Here is a 12,204-nt window from a genome sequence, read left to right on the forward strand (position 1 = left end):
TTTAGTTTATCTTTATTTCAAAACCTTTTACATTCCAAGTCTTGTCAAAATTTCACATTGTTATCTTCATATTGTGTTTCGATTTTAATCATAACATGATGTTCAGAGGTTTAAATTCACACAAGTATGTTCTGGGAGATTTTCGAATTTGATCCCTTAAGTATTTATAGAAACTTGTTTTGTTTAACAAGTTTACTAGTAAACAGTCCCACCCTAAATGTATTGGTAAAAAGCAAGCTCATCGCTTATCCTGAGTTGTTATACCTACATCTGGATCCGCATAAGACCAAATGGAGGAGGCAAGATGGGAAACCACCTTCCTAAAATCCAGATTGTTAGGATTCCCCTTTCCATCTTCATTAGAAGTATTGAGAAGACCGTCGCGTCTCTCTATAGAACCCCCAAAGTCCAAAACTATCCCTCAATACAATAAAGTTAGGATTAGGGCCGTTACCTTCTAAAGGTTCAACAGTTGGGATATCAGGGTTCTCATAAATTGCTGATATTGGAGAATCTTCCCCATCAGCTCCATTTATATTCTCAGGAACATTTTCTAAGTTAGTCATAGCGAATGTTAGAAAGATAAATAACAAATGTAAGGAAATGGGTTAGAAATGATAAAAAAAAGTGAAGCGAAGAGACTACTAAGGACAATAAGAGCTTGATAATGAGGATGAACCAGAAACTATATGCTTAAGAAGGAAAAAAATAGAAATAACATGAATCACTATAGCTTAGAAGAAGAAGAAGAAGAAGAAGAAGAAAGGGTTCACAAACAATAAAAGTCCAGTCATGAAAGGGAACTAAAATTGTTTGAAAGGCCAAAACAACCTTTATATAATGGAACAGATGAAACGAATCAACGCTTCAAAATGAAATAAAATGGAAGATGAAAAATCAAGAATCAAGATGACACCTCGAAAATGTAATGTCATTGGGTGTACTCGAGCACCATAAAGGAGGAAAAATGGATAAAAAGAAAAAGAGAGAGAAAGGAAACAAACTTAAAAAACTAAATCTCTCTATTTTTAGGAAAATGATCCTCATGCCTATCTTCGGCCATCCCTCGTGCTCATGATCCAAAGGATAAAAATTATGAAAAATTATGACTGAGATTGCAACAATATGGAAGAGAAAATCAGGAGAGGATATGTATCCCTATTTTTGCTCTCTCAATACCTATATCTATATCTATATATATAGATATTCAATATTGTTAAATCTTTGGAAGGAGTTTTACCGTCTATTGTAGTGTCATGCGCGGCTCGAGAGATTAATCTTTTTAATTGCGTGCAAAAAATATTTGATTTATATAAAATAAAATAAAAATTATAAATATATTTGATCATAAAGAAAATATTATATTTGTCGGATAAATACTAATCACATAGATCAAAAGTGCTTGACGGGAAATTGTAAGAAGTAATAACATAGTCTAGACTATGTTGTGTCCCTTTTTTGGACATGGATCCTCTTCAATGGCTGAATGATCATGTTCCATCTCAGTCACTCATTTTAATCAAATATAAAAAAAATTACTGCATAAATGGCTAAGATTAGAGCAACATGAAAAACATGAGAGAGCAGCATGAGAGGATCTGTGTTTCTTTTTGTGGACACAGATCCTCTGCAGTGGCTGAATGATCCTTCTCTATCTCAGCCACTCATTTTGATCAAATATAAAAATATAATTAATATTAGTTACTATATAAATGACTAAGATTAAAGCAATATAAAAAACTTGAGAAAACATGAGAGAGCAGCCGGAGAGGATCCGGGTCCTCTTGTGTTTGTCAATAATCTTGTATTTGTCATTTATTGAGTTCCAGTCGATTATTGAGTTTTAATGATTATAATCTTTTACACTTTATAGCATGAAATAACTATCAACAGCTGAACCTTATTCTTTTTACTACTTTTTAACATCCTAAAACAAGTTGTTCCATCAAACATCGCAAATCCGTATAAGAGCTTCCACCTTCTCCAGCAGCACCCAACGCCGCTCGCTGCAATTTCAACGCCGCACTAATTTCCTTACCACTCCCACCAACCGACTCAGCCAAAACTCGACCCAACTCATCTGAGTCAGGAACACTTTCACCACCTTCACACACTTTCTTACCCACTTTCAATTCATCCACAACCAACGTAGCATTCACATATTGATCCGCAGTTATTGGCCACGCAAGCATCGGAACCCCAGCCACCACCGATTCCAACACCGAGTTCCATCCACAATGAGTCAAAAACGCCCCCACAGCCCTATGCCTCAGTATCAACACCTGTGGGACCCAGCCTCTAATCACAAGACCTCTTCCAACAACAGCATCCTCATTCTCGTTTTTTGTCTTCGCATCCTGTTTTATCGACCATATAAAATGGACCCCACTTTTCGCCAACGCAGAAGCAATAGCATCCGTTTGATCCTTAGTAAGAATAGTTTGACTACCGAAACACGCGTACACCACTTTCCTGTCTTGTCTTTGATCAAGCCATGAAACGATGTCGTTTGCTGAAACAGAACTAGATCCACCTCTTTGTAAAGCCATGGTAGATGAATCATCCATAGGCAGTAATGGTCCAACCGCCCACACACGATCATGACCCAGTTCAGTTTTCAGATGATCAATATATGGCTTTTCAAATTCATCAAACGTGTTAACAATAAGTCCCCAGCTTTGAATGTTGCAAAGAAACAAATTCTTCAGTGTCTCCGAATCAGTGTCACCAGGGATATAGCTGCGAAACAAAGGAGAAACTTGCCACCAAGGGTATTTTGGGGAATTCGGAATGCTATGATACGAAACAACCTCGTTTTCGTCGATTGGGTTGACACGCGTTGGGAGATTCTTCCATAGGAAACAGATGGCGGAGAAAGCGAAAGCACCGGAAGGAGAGAAAACGAATCGAGGAACGTTGAGTTGAGAAGCGAGATGTTGCGTCCAACCACAGAACATGTCGGAGATGATGTAGTGAGGAGGAGAAGGGTGAGAGTGGAACCATTGGAGAAGAGGGTGGTGGAGATCTGAAAGAGAGAGGATGAAGGTGGAAAATGAGTTTGGTAAGTCTTTAGTGTTTTCGACAGCATGGGGGATGGAAGGGTTGGATGGGAAAGAGAGGATTAATGGGTGGATGATTGAAGGGTGGGTGTTGAGAAGAGGGGTTAGGAATGTTTGGTTTTTCGGGGTAGTGAGAATCGTTATGGTGATGTTTTTGCCGGTGGTGGCGAGTTTGTGGGTTAGATCGAGGAGGGGTATCATGTGACCTTGAGCTGGGAATGGGATCACCAGGATATGTGGCGGCGTATTGCCCTTCATGGTGGTGCTGGTTTGGGTTTGGGAAGGGGAAATGGTATGCAAGTTGAATTAGAATCAGAACACGGAAGGATATATTAGACAATATAAACAATTGAATTGAATGAGAAATGAAGTAGGTTGTTGACTGATTTGCTACCTACCAGGCTACCACAGGAAAGGATTATCTTTTGTCTGATATTACAAAATGTTGAAGACCGAGACTAAGATTTGTTTCTTCAATAGTTATATGAGTTTAATTTATTTACGCAATCACAATGGGCATTAAATAAGTTTACATCATTTTAATTATATATATAAACATAATATAATTGATTACACTTCACCGTCATCCTTTTATATTATCTTATAAACAATTAAAATAAAAATTAAATATCCAAGAACAGATTTATTGCAATTTAATCAAAGATTCTGGATTTGATCCAACCAGTATTATTTTACATATTATGTATTTATATCAACGGAATAAAATTGTTATTAATAATTTTGCAAGGAAAGATTGATAAAAGAAAAAACAAATCACTTTCCGATATCTCTCCATTCTTTCATACAAGAAGAAAAGAACATGATTATGATTTTAAGTGTAGATCGTGAGTCCACCACATTCTGCCTTCCACCCAAAAGTGAGAGGGAAGTATAATAAAAACAAAAACTTATATTAGAAAGATAAATATCTAAATTTTTTAAACTTTTAACAATACATATTATATTTTAGGGTTTTATGTTATTTAAAAATTAAATTTATTATTATCTCTTTCTTTCGACTTTCATTTATACAAATAAATAATTTTCTTTTATTTAATTTTCTTTCTGATTCTTTACGTTTACGTGTTAATCACAAACACATGACTCGTCAGTTTGCGTCGATCAAACTCTGGAACCCTCTGATCCATACTGATCAAATGCTAAGATACATTATTCTTTGTCGATCAAACACCTAATAACTTATGGTCTATTGGTCTATTGTCTAGTCTACTCCGCAAGGTCTTAGATGTAAATACTTTGTAAGAGGTTCGCAGGTACACAATCTCTAAACTTCACGTTTACTATTTTCAATTTTGAACTCTAAATTGATTTGGACGTTAGAGTTCTATCCATGCAGGTATCCTCCACTAGATCCACCTTATCAGAGATGACAAGATATTAAACAATATTGCATCAACATCGATACTACCGATTAAATAAGCATCATGATTACAAACCTACGATTCACAATGTCACAATAATGTAATACATCAAAAACCCTATTTCGTCGTAGTTTCCCCAATAGAACAAGTACCAAACAAAGCATTAGAACATCTTCAATTAAACAATTCATCTTTTAATTATTCAATGAGTCTTATTAAGTTACTCATCTTTAAACAACTAATTCAATTTTAATTTCAGTGTTTTTAAATAATTCATATTAAATCTCACAATTAGATAAAATTGTGATGGAAAATTTAAATATTAAGAATAAAATCAAGAACTTGTGAGAAAGAATTTTAAAAATTAATTCAAGAAATTAAATTTTTTAGAGAAAAAAAATCTATGAAAAAAAATTTAAGTGTAAAATTTTTAAATAATGTAATTTATAAACAAATAAATAGTTAAAGTAAAAAAATTAAGAAAGAAAGTAAAAAAATAGAAGCACAATATACCAATAACTATGTTTATTATTATTATATTCAAAACTATTGTTTCTTTGTGAAGCAATAGTTGTTCAGCTTGGATCTTTGAATTGTTATCTTGATTGATTTGTTTTGTTGTTGGTTATGTATTGACAAGATTACTAGTTTGTTTGAACCTAGCAGTCGTTTCTTTGAGTCTCATGTTTTGTTACGCTAGTCAACTTCAGCATACCTAACCTTACATTATTAAGAGTCACCTCACATCCTAAGCTCAGATCTTTGAATTGTTCGATCAAATCCAATTCTCTAATCGTTAATGTTGACATTTGCAACGACTTCCAACTCAAATAATCTTCTACAACATTGGATTTACCAGGATGGTAATTCAAACCAAAATCACAGTCCTTCAAAAATTCTAACCTCCTCTACCTCATATTGATCTCCTTATGATACAATAGGTATTTCAAACTCTTGTGATTGTTGAACACCTCAAACCTCGGACCATACAAATAGTGCCTCCATACTTTCAACACAAGCACCACTATTGTCAACTCTAAATCATGGGTATGATAGTTCCTCTCATGTATCTTCAACTATCGTGAAACATAAACTGCCAGTTTTCCATCTTGCATAAGTACACCACATAAGCCCATCTTGGACGAACCATAATATACCATAAAAGGTTCTTTCGCTCTGGTAAAATTAGAATTGGCGTCGTCATCAACTTCTTCTTCAGTTCTTGAAACATTCTTCGTACTGGACATCCCACACAAAAGCTTAATCCTTTTGAGTCAAATGAGTCAAAGGCAGAGCTATCTTCAAAAACCATTCAATAAATCTTCTGTAGTAACCGGCCAACCCCAGAAAACTTTGAATCTCTATAACTGACTTAGGAGCCTCCCATTGTAGCACTGCGTCTACCTTGGAAGGATCCACTGCTATCCCATCACTAGAAACCACATAAGGAATAAAACTTGCTTTCTGCAACCAGAACTTACATTTGAATAACTTGACATACAATTTATTCTCCTAAAAACCTGAAGCACAACTTTAAGTTTAGTATGATCTTCATTAGATTTAGAATACACCAGGATATTATCAATAAACACTACAACAAACTGATACAAGTAGGGATAAAATATCATATTCATATACTCCATAAATACACCAGGGGCATTAGAAACACCAAACGACTTCACTGAGTAATCATAGTGGATGTATTTGGTCCTAAACGCATTCTTCAAGATATCTTCATCTTCCACTCGAGTCTGATGATAGCTTGATCTCAAGTCGATCTTACTAAACACACATGCCTTAACCAATTGATCCATAAGGTCATCAATCATATGAAGATGATATGTATTCTTAATTGTAACCTTATTCAGTCGCCGATAGTCAATACATAGCCTCATACTATCATATTTCTTATTTACTAACAACATTTGAGATCCCTGTGGTGATACACTTGGTATGACAATCTTCTTCTCAAGAAGATCTTCTAACTGACTCTTCAGTTCACCCAACTATGATGCAAACATCATGTATGGTGCCATCGACACATGTCTGCTACCAGGTACCAAATCTATGGTGAACTCAATCTCTCTCTGGCGGTAGATTAGCAATGTCGTCTAGAAACACATCTGGAAATTCACACACTACGGTAAAATCAACCATTTTTGCTTTACTTTTAACTTTCAAAGAAGCATACATCGCAAACACCTGGGCTTCATATTTCAAGATCTCTTCCATGTGACTAGCAGATATGAACTTCAAATCTCCCTCTTCAATAAACTCAGGACACAACATTGACTTATTATAGCAGTTGATATGCACACGGTTGAACTGCAACCAATTCATCCATAGAATAACATCAAGATGACTCAACAGTAAGCATGACAATTCAATACCAAAGTCCTTACCATAGATCATCAAAGGGTAATTCAAAAAAAAAAAATAAGTAGTCACCGATCCATTAGTTGAAGTATCGATAACCATACTACCATTCATAGTAAACACCACAAGATTCCATCTTTTCACACTTTCAGCAGATATAAATGAACATGTCGCACCTGTATCAATGATAATAATTAAAGGAATATCATTAATAAAACACGTACCTCGAATAAAGTTATCAATCTTAGATACATCCTTCCCACTGAGAGCAAACACTTTTCCCACTAGCTTTTGTATTTGACCCATTCTTGGGCTTCTGACATTGTGTACTAATATGACATGGTTCCCCATAATTGAAACAAGTCACCACGTCACTCTTGCATTCAGCAACCCGATTTCTCGGTTTCCCACATCTGAAGCATGTCATGCTAGTACACTTTGAAGCATGATGACCCGGTACTCCACACTTGAAACACTGAATAGAAGCAGGAACACCTCCCCCACTTTGACATTCCCCACCATTATTTTCATTTGAAATTTTTGTTTACCTCTAGCATCTAGAGCCACATACAATTTTTCGCGATTCTGATTACCACTCCTCTTATCAAGGAACAAGGAACGTCTTTTCCTATGTTTCCCATGATTGGGGGAGTATGGAACACCTAGGGCGAGGCAGCCCCTAATAGAGGGCAAAAGATCAGTTATTTACTTAAATGTTTTATTTCTCCTTTTAAATGATGACAACCATTAGTGTTATAACCCCTGATCATGTGGTACTTACACCATTTGCTAGAATCATTTTCCATGGAATCTCTGTTAATAGAATAAGGCACGAGAATGATTTGGGCGTGGTAAACATCTCGTAGAATTCGTTCCATTCTAGTATTAAGTGGACTGAAGCACTCGAGGGATTTCGGGTGGGCTTGAAAATAACTTTTTCACATAGCGATATTGTATTCTAATTTTTCTTGTGTCTGGATGATTGAGGCTTACCACTTTGTACCTTCGCATCCCTTGTCCTTCTTTCAGCATTACTTTCTTCTCCTTTGATGTAGCATTTTTCCTTATCCGTGATCTCTTCCATTGAAGATGCTGACTTTTATGCTAAAGACTCATTGAAATGATCTGACTTTAAGCCATTCTAGAAGACCCCCACGATATCTCTTGGTTTAGATGGGCAGCCTTAACGGTTTCTTCGTTGAAGCACACACAAATATTCTCTTAAGGTCTCATCATAAGTTTGGTGAATTTCGAAAAGGATTGTGGTGGAGACTTTCATGTGTTTGTTAGTCGAGAAATGGTGTATATTTTTCTTCTTCAAGTCCTGATAACTAGTTATGGAGAACCTCGAAAGGCTGATATACCAGCAGATGGCTGCTTCTTTCAGCATCCCCGTCATCAGTTTTCATTTGAGGGAAACTAATGATGACCATTTGAGTGTTGATAGAAACAATGTGTTATTAAGGGGAATTTTATCGTCGAACATTTCTAAGGAATATGGTTTGAAGTTGTATGGGACATGTGAGTCCCATATATCCATTGTTAATGGTTAGGGATCCATGGGGTCTTATTGATCTTCAATGGTAGGTTTCAGTTGTTGATGTTGTTGTCATAGATTGTGCACATTGTCTTGCAATATAGTGACATAGTTCCCCAGTGAGTGTTCCTTCCGGAATGCATTATGCTCCTATGGACTTTCAGTTTCTTCCGGATTCTTTTCTTTTGTGGCAATATATTCCCCACAAATATTATTTTAACATTCATATCAAATGCATCATGAGGTCTCTTAGGGACCAAAATTTATTTCTTGATGTTGTTATGTAAGTCCATTCTACTGAGTTGATACAAATATTTTAACCTTCACATCCTCAATTAGAATTCCCTTGAATAGGGGCAGCTGTAAGACCCCAATTTTAACCCTAAGATCCCTCATGATATCTCATCATCTGCATTGGCTTTGGGTTCACACCTTGGTATCCTCCTTACCCCTCATTCATTGGTTTTGCATTGGGAGAGATTAGCAATCATATTTGATTGTATTATACTTTATTTTTCTTTTTTTACTAACCAAAAATACCAAAATATGTCTATGTATAGCTTTGTTTCTTTTATAGGTACTGTGTGCATCCCCCAATGCCTCATCAAGCTCACAACTAGGGTTTAAGACCATTAGTACAAGAGATCAATCAAGGAAAGTTTCACATTGGTTCTAAATATCATATATGGATCCCCATCTTATTCATTTATCATTTTGATCAAGAATTCATCAAGAATTTGAAGCTTGTTTGCCTTGAAAGCCCTAATTCATCTTGGTATCTTGTGTGACTTCCTCAGCAAGTTTCTTAAACAATTGGTCAAATATTTCTAGGGACACTTCATTATACATCATCTTATGTATATATGATCCTCCATGAGTCCCAAATATCAATAGAACTTAAAGTTTACAAGTTGGTTCAAAGAGGTTGACCAGAGAAAGTCAACTGGTCAAAACAGGGGTTCCCTAAATCCTATCTCCTATAATATTTGTCATATGAAAATTATTCCAAGACAAATGTTACTATTTATTACATTCCAAACAACTTTCATGTTGACATCAAGATCTAGTTTTGCTTGGAAAGTCATGTTTTATGGTGAAAGATTATAGGTCATTTTGTTTGTGCCCTAGTTAGGAGGTCAACTTCCAAGGACCATAATTTTCTCAATTTTTATAAGATGAAGGCCATAAAATTTTCATGATCAAATTCAAGATGTCCTATCCAAATTTTATTATTTTAGAAATGTCAAATTCAACTTGCAAGGGCATGTGCCAAGAGGAAACGTTATAGGTCATTTTGGGTCATCATCATTGAAAAAGCAATTTTCCTCAACTTCTAAAATGCATAACTCCCTTATACCAAATCCAAATGATTCCAAATTTGTGACCAAATTGAAGAGGGATGAAAGATCTAAAACTTTGGTGAAGGAACCACTTACATTTGAAGCTCATAGCAAACATTATTCAAGGTGGAAGAAGTGGTCATTTGACTTGGTACTTAGACAAATTTCAATTATGTTTGATTTCTCCAACTTCCACCTCAAAATTCATCATGATCCAAGATTCAAATGGAAAATTGTTCTACATCAAAGTTGTTAACCTTGATGTCACATTTCCAAAAAGTCCAAGATCGCTTAATTTGGACAAGATTTGAGGGGCTTGCGCATGGTTCCTTTCATAAGTTTATTTTGACAAGTTTTGAATTCAAATAATCATTTCCTATTGCATGCTTACATGTTTGCCTCAATACTCATTATGCATGAATTGAAGTTGAATTGCATCATGGTTTTGGGCCCAAATTATTGCCCATGCATCCATGCACCAATGTTACTAATTTTGGAAAAATTTCAAAGGGTGCAAAAATGAATTCCATTGCCTATATAAATAAGTGCATTGCCTCAAGATCAGGATACACACATTGCCCAAGCTTTGCCAAGACATCCCAGAACCCTACACCATAGAATACCTTGAGGATTTCTTTGAAATCAAGTTTGAATTTCACCTTTGGTTTTTATATTCAAACTCCAAGGATTCATTGCCTTTTTCATCTCAATTGGGCACTACAAGCAAGAGGAGGAAGAACCAAGTGAATTCAGATCAAGATCAAACCAATTTAAAGCTACCCGAAGGTGAATTTTCTCAAACTTATCTTCTTCGATTCTCCCTCATTTCTCAACTATTTTGCTTGATTATTGGTTGTTTGAAGTCCTACCAATGTAGGTAACAAGATTGAGTTGCTTTGAGGTCAAATCGAAGCAACTCAGTTCATGATCCTCAAAATCGAAGCATTTTTCCTTTAAAATGATGTCCTTACTTTTTATTTTGGTGATGGTTTATGGTGAACCAGTCCGGTGAGGTCCACCGGAGAAGATGTGCTGGCGTGCATCCTGGCCATCTGATTTATTTGAAATGTTTTAATCCTGACCCTCCTTCCTGATTACCACGTGTGTACACGCGTTGACTGCAAAATATGATGGAAGCGCTTGGCCATCAGATATGCCACCTCAATTAATGAGAGAGATCTGATGGCCCTCATTTTTCCTATTTTCTTTTTATTTTTTGAATTTTCATTTAATCCGCTTATTTTGTTTAATTCATAATAATTTCAATTTTAATCCAAAAAATATGGGACTTTCACCAAAAACTTTAAATATTTTTCTCTTACATATTTTTAATTAAAATTATTTTTTGGATTAATTTTAATATTTTTCATGAATTGCATATTTTTAATTGTTTAAAAATAATTTTGACTTTCCAAATATCATAAAAAAAATTGTTTAAGATCCTTTGACCTTATTTGACCTAGGATAAATCCCTTGCCCATTTATTTGGTGTTTTGAAGGGATTTGAGGTTTTGATGAAATTAAATTGCATTTTAATTCATTTTTAAATTGATTTTTAATTGAATAATTGCTTAAAAATTATGTTGAGCCATTTTTATGGTCTTGTGATCTTTAAATTTCTTTTTGGGCCTTGGTCATGGTTGATTTGACTTTTGTTTGATCAAAACCATTGGATTTAGGGGATTGATGAAATGTACATTTCATGTCCCAAAATGAATGGATGGTATTGATCAGATGAAATTCCTCTCCTATCTTCATCCTTATTCTTCCCTCTTCATCTTCATCCTTATTCTTCCTTCTTCATCTTCATCCTTATTCTTCCCCAATCCATCATTGACTAATGAAATCTCTTCATGTCTAATGCTAGTTGATTCATCAATGACTTTGTTTCAGATGAATCAACATGAGCCAGACTGAGATAGGTCTTTTCCCCATTTATTTTAGTGTGTGGTATGTTTTAGGAGTTTGGTTCTTTGTACCAAATATCTAACATGCATTAACACCTATATTTTTATTGCCCGACCTCAGATACTTATGACTTCGACATAAGTCCAATTACGATTGCTTAACATAGAGCTAAATTTGACCCTCAAAGCATAGCATTCTAGTAAGTGAGATTATAAGTCTCCCATTCTTCATGGCATTGTGTGGAAACTTGACCTTTTTTCCTTTCATGAGAGCTAGTGGCATACTTATTGAATTATCCAAGTTGGATCCCTTCTCATGAAAGATGTCTTGGTTTAAGGATTCATACTTGTGAATGAATGGTTGAGTGTTCTCCAAAGAATGACTTAATCAATTAAAAATCAACACTAACATTTGACTAACCACTTGCTAACTCTTATTCATTATGCTTTTAATTTCAAGTTATTTACTTTATACAATTTAAATTTCAGTCATTTATCATTCATTGCCATTTACATTTCATGTAACTTGTTTATGTTCCAAATCATTTTCACTTTGCTCACTTGAGTCATATCTTGTGATTGTACATATTTGTTTGTGTGTTT

At 35.1% G+C, this 12,204-nt stretch overlaps 1 protein-coding gene across 1 annotated transcript; it reads right to left on the reverse strand.

Annotated features, from left to right (window-relative positions):
- Positions 1-1,733: 1,733 nt before the first annotated feature.
- LOC127133848 (flavonol 3-O-glucosyltransferase UGT89B1) lies at positions 1,734-3,743 on the reverse strand. Its single transcript, XM_051061765.1, has one exon. The coding sequence runs from the start codon at positions 3,315-3,317 to the stop codon at positions 1,920-1,922; it is 1,398 nt and encodes a 465-aa protein (XP_050917722.1). The 5' UTR covers positions 3,318-3,743; the 3' UTR covers positions 1,734-1,919.
- Positions 3,744-12,204: the final 8,461 nt, after the last annotated feature.

The sequence above is a fragment of the Lathyrus oleraceus genome, chromosome 1 (genome assembly GCF_024323335.1).
Source record: "Lathyrus oleraceus cultivar Zhongwan6 chromosome 1, CAAS_Psat_ZW6_1.0, whole genome shotgun sequence".
NCBI classification, from domain to species: domain Eukaryota; kingdom Viridiplantae; phylum Streptophyta; class Magnoliopsida; order Fabales; family Fabaceae; genus Lathyrus; species Lathyrus oleraceus.